The sequence below is a fragment of the Limulus polyphemus genome, unplaced genomic scaffold (genome assembly GCF_000517525.1).
Source record: "Limulus polyphemus unplaced genomic scaffold, Limulus_polyphemus-2.1.2 Scaffold6735, whole genome shotgun sequence".
Lineage (NCBI taxonomy): Eukaryota > Metazoa > Arthropoda > Merostomata > Xiphosura > Limulidae > Limulus > Limulus polyphemus.
Window position 1 is genome coordinate 43,060 of NW_013672345.1, and position 5,335 is coordinate 48,394.

The following is a 5,335-nucleotide window of genomic DNA, read 5'->3' on the forward strand; positions in this document are numbered from 1 at the left end:
GACCTATTTGAAAGCACTAAAGTTTTGGGTCTTATTTTAAGTTTATTACACTTTATATGTGATCCTTTGTGCTAACTCTTTTATCAAGATATCTAACTGACCTGGTCTTTCCACACATTGTATAGAAAGAACTAAATGTAATTCTGCACTCAACCTGACTCATGCCCACTGTCTTTGGTCATGTTAACCCATTATACTGTCTCTTTATGAGGACTGAAGTCCAGTGATTGTGCCTGATGACAGTGGTCCATGCACACACTAATTCTGCTATTACTTCAAGTATAACAATGCCAGTGAAAGCAACATTTTAGACATATTTTATCTCAAAGTTTGCCTTAGACTTTAATGATGGTAACACTGTCCAAATTAAATATGATTTTTGGCTTTTTACTGGTTATAGTTTTTAGTTTTAACCCGGTTTGATAAAAACAAAATGAAGACAATATTTGATATGTATTTGCTTATCCACTTTTTTTACATATTTTGTTTTTCTCACTGTGTATTACCCAATGTTTTCTGCAGATATCTCTGATGCTGTGTTGCAGTAGAATATCAACATGAAGTTCAATATTTTTATTTTCAGTTTGGATAAATAAGACAGTCATTGTTGAATCTTTCTTGTTTCAATGTGATGTATGTCAATTTTTTGTTTGACTATAGAATCAGACATAAAATATGTAGTGTTTATATAGTTTAGGACTGCTTACCTACATAACTAAATCATATCATGTTTTAAGTAGTGAACCATGGAGACTGTATCTAATATTAACACTAGTTGTTATTTCTGTTAATCCTTTCAAGCTTTGTTTTATTTCAGAACATGTCTGTTCATGTGAAAATGGAACAGCCTGATGATCTACTACAAGTTGTTTACAGTGATGATGAGAATCAGGATAGTTCGTTCAGTAATGTTATGAACCTGACAACAGAAACTGAATTTCAAAGAGAGATTGAACCAGGGTTAGAAAGAACATGTGGTAAGTACAGACATCACCTAAAACTTAAGTTTCTTGACACTGGCTCAACACTTACCAACAGACTTGATTGGTATAACTGATCTTGTAACCCTACAGTAAACGTAATAAAGAATACAAAAGCATAAGGGTTTTTATACTATATCTTCATGAAATTCCTTAAACATTAGTAGTATTTTGTACACAAAAACTTAGGTGTTTAATTACATATCTCTACTGAAACTTTGTTCGTGAATATAGGGAGTTAGTGTGTTGACTACTCCAATTGCAAAGTGATTTTCTTCTTAAGATTTTAAATACTTTCTTCATCTTAAAGTTATCAAATTTCATTTGAGTAATCTCTAAAATATGGTAAATAAATATCAAGTGATTTTTTCAGTAAAATGAAATTTTGTGTATTATCTTATATACATTATCTCTATATACAATTTCTTTATGTTAAATACCTTAGAACTCCTAACAGTATATATCTATTTATACCTAATTTTAATTGTTTTATTGCCCTTACACTTGTGTCTAATTAAAAATCCAGTATTAGTTGTAAATCACTCGACGAATGTGTAGCTTATGTTACTGTATTGAACACGTAACCTACAATCTGTTCATGAGCATACTTCATGAAGAATTTTTATCATTTTTCATTATCTTACTTAACCTAACCTAATGAGATTGTGATTGATATATTTTAGTGAATTTATTAAAGATAAAATATAGAATGCACATCAAAAACAAGAAATATATCACTTCAGCTCTGACCTCTTATTTTTTTTGCTGTCTGTTGCTGAATAGGCTTAAGCCTACTTTTTTAGACTTATAGTACAAATACATTAAATATTCATGTCATATATAGAAGTAAGTGTATATAAGAGAGTGTTTTATTTATTACATGAGCAATATCTTAACAAATAGCTTGTCAATATCGATAATTTGATTTCTAAATCGTACGAAAGTGTAGACTTAGTATTTTGACATCATAAACATCTAATTTGAACCAGTGCTGCATTCAACAAACCACTTGACACACAAACATTGGTGTTTATCTGTGTTTACTTTTAAGTTAGGAAATTGAGTAATATATAGTTCTAAAATTTGAATTATAATCTACAGTTTGATACCAAACTTATTGACATAAATTCATGAAATAGTAGTTCAATAAAATATTGAATGTGAATCAACAAACGAGATGACACTACCTTTCACCTGTGACTCGTCTTGAGCGGGTTAATTGGAAATTTCGTATTCTATAAAGATTTTCATTTCCTGTCTTGGAGGTTTATGTCAATAAGTATAATTAGGCTGTATTCTATCAGTTATTTTGGTATTTGATGTTGAAAACATGAATTTGTGACACATTTGTAATCTTGTTCTATACCATCACCTGAGAATGAGGCTAAAATGACCCAAAATTCACCTCATTCCAGCTTGCATGTGACTTATTGGCTGTTTTGGACGCTTCTTTAATCGAGACCTTATTGCCTATTTGACCATGAAACCCCTTTGATGCTTTGTTGGCACTCAGTGATTAACATATTTGGATCAAACAATGGATTTAGAAAGGATTTGTTACATAGTTTACTCTTGTATGTAGTCATAATCAACAACAAATGTATCTGGGTCCAAATGGGTGTACGAGGATTTCACCAGAGTTTTGTTGACTGTGATTGAACAACATATTTGGGCTGACTATGAGGGTAAAAGAATTGCGTTGAGGCTTTGTTGGACTCATTAATCAACATATTTATACTAACTATGAGTGTATTAGTGAATTGTCTGTTTGTGTTTATGATTGTTCTACAAGTTTGATTCATGAATGTTGAGTCATTTTTGGTTCCCTCAATGTTATTTACAATTCAACTCAGTACCAATGTAGTGGAACATTGCCTTATTCACCTGGTAAAAGCCTTGTCTTTTCCCAAGTTCTCTTGTCTTATGTTTCTGAGGAACAGGTATTATAGACTGACCCTATTTTCATGGCACTTTTTAGTTTATCACTCGGGTGTTTGTTAATACAGTTTTGAGCACATTTCTGTAATACAAGAGGGTGTGGTATTCTAATGTGACTTAATTTTCATGTGTGTATGAGAATTCCTTAATAACAACAGGTTTGAATAGACAATTTAGAGTAATTGTAATTGAAAACTTAACTGAGTTTTGTACCTCTACTAGAAATTAAGGACACTGGACACTCAGAATATAGATGAAAAATCTCTGGAGACTGATTTCTGTACAACTATATTCAAGCATGAAATGGGTTCAACTGAGAAAAAATGAATGCTTCAATCATGCAAGAAAACTTGTATCCTTTCTCTTTTGATCGCTTCATGTTATTTATGGTTTCCCACCTCAGCATGTACATCCACAAATAGCATTTTGAGATGTCAGAGAAATGACTTCGATCCTGCAATGGATGTCTCATAGTTCCAGTAACGATAAGGGTACACCATATTCTTGATTTTAACATTCTTTTATTCCTTTACTCAGTGTTCCCATTGCAATGATGTTGCATTCGAAGAACCACCTGACTCTTTTACATCTTCTTGGATGTCTTCTGACTCAACTGCTTGCATGAATTTCTCCACTTGACAGTTTTGGATGATGGGTATTTTAAATTCAGACATATGTCTACTCTGTAATTACTGTTTTTCTCCATTGAGAGCATTCATCTACCAGGAAAAAGAAAATGCTTTGTTCTGTTACCCTGGCTACCTGTTTAATCATCATCTTGGACTAGAACTGATAATTTGTCTGAGAGTCCATGTATATTTTCAGAACCTGCCCTTTGCTGCAAGTCAGTTCTTTTTTCATGCACTTGCATGGCAAGTAAGAAGTTATAGAAGAAGCCTATTCTGATAAATATATTGTGTGAACTTTGATTATCATTTATTTTAAACATAAATTATATTGAATCTTGTTATAGACTAACCAACATGATTTGTACTTCTAGCTCCAGGAAAAGTTGATTCCTTGGAAGAAAGTTTTCTACATACTGGTTTGGAGTTTGGTAAAACAAAAGAAAATAAAGAAACAAATTGTGATATAGCATCAGAGAAAATTGAGGTAATTAAACTTTTTACAGTTATGTTATTAAAGAAAAGTTGTAGCTGTAATTATGTCTTTCTGGAATTTGTTTGTTTGGCATATAATCAGTAATGACATATTTGTAGGCACGAGCTGAAGAAATTCACTACAAGTTTGATGCATTGTTGTGAATAAACTTATTAGAGCTCTTGTTACAGTATTAATATAGCTAGTCCAGAAGTATTGTAGTGCACAACAGAATGTAAACATGTTTTAGCAAATTTTTTGTTTGACTACAGAATCAGACATAAATTATGTAGTACTTATATAGTTTAGGACTGTTTACCTACATAACTAAATTTGAACTGTTAGGTATATTAATCATATCATGTTTTAAGTTAGTGAACAGTGAAGACTGTACATAATATTAACACTAGTTGTTATTTTTGTTAACCCTTTCAAGCTTTGTTTGATTTTAGAACATATCTGTTCAAGTGAAAGTGGAACAGCCTGATGATCTACTACAAGTTGTTTCAAAGTTCAGTTACAGTGATGATGAGAATCAGGGTAGTTCGTTCTGTAATGTTATGAACCTGACAACAGAACCTGAATTTCAAAGAGAGATTGAATCAGGGTTAGAAAGAACATGTGGTAAGTACAGAAATCACCTAAAACGTAAGTTTCTTGACACCAGCTCAACACTTACCACTTGACTTGATTGGTATAACTGATCTTGTAACCCTATAGTAAACATAATAAAGAATACAAAAGCATAAGGGTTTTTATACCATATCTTCATGAAATTCTTTAAACATTAGTAATATTTTGTACACAAAAACTTAGGTGTTTAATTACATATCTCTACTGAAAATTTGTTCGTGAATATAGGGAGTTAGTGTGTTGACTACTCCAATTGCAAAGTGATTTTCTTCTTAAGATTTTAAATACTTTCTTAATCTTAAAGTTATCAAATTTCATTTGAGTAATCTCTAAAATATGGTAAATAAATATCAAATTATTTTTTTCAGTAAAATGAAATTTTGTGTGTTATCTTATATACATTATCTCTATACACAATTTTTTGATTTGACCAACCTTCTAATCACCATACAAAAATACCAAATACAATTTCTTTATGTTAAATATCTTAGAACTCCTAACAGTATATATCTATTTATACCTAATTTTAATTGTTTTATTGCCCTTACACTTGTGTCTATTTAAAAATCCAGTATTAGTTGTAAATCACTCGACGAATGTGTAACTTATGGTGGATACAAGGTCGGTCAAATTTTCAGACCCCATAGAGTTAGGGTAGAGAAAATAATAGAAAAAATATAAAG

The 5,335-nt window shown here is 31.1% G+C and overlaps 1 protein-coding gene across 2 annotated transcripts in view; it reads left to right on the plus strand.

The window, feature by feature from the left end:
* The window catches only part of LOC106474025, an 11,015-nt gene extending 6,157 nt beyond the window's left edge, over positions 1-4,858 (plus strand). Inside the window, exons 2-4 of one of the 2 annotated variants that reach the window (XM_022402408.1) lie at positions 818-977; positions 3,919-4,031; positions 4,472-4,858. In XM_022402408.1, coding sequence (XP_022258116.1) covers positions 821-977; positions 3,919-4,031; positions 4,472-4,705 — 504 coding nt within the window. In that variant the 5' untranslated portion in view covers positions 818-820 and the 3' untranslated portion in view covers positions 4,706-4,858. The remainder of the gene's footprint in view (positions 1-817; positions 978-3,918; positions 4,032-4,471) is intronic. The other variant, XM_013934711.2, reaches the window with a different exon arrangement.
* The last annotated feature ends 477 nt before the right edge of the window (positions 4,859-5,335 follow it).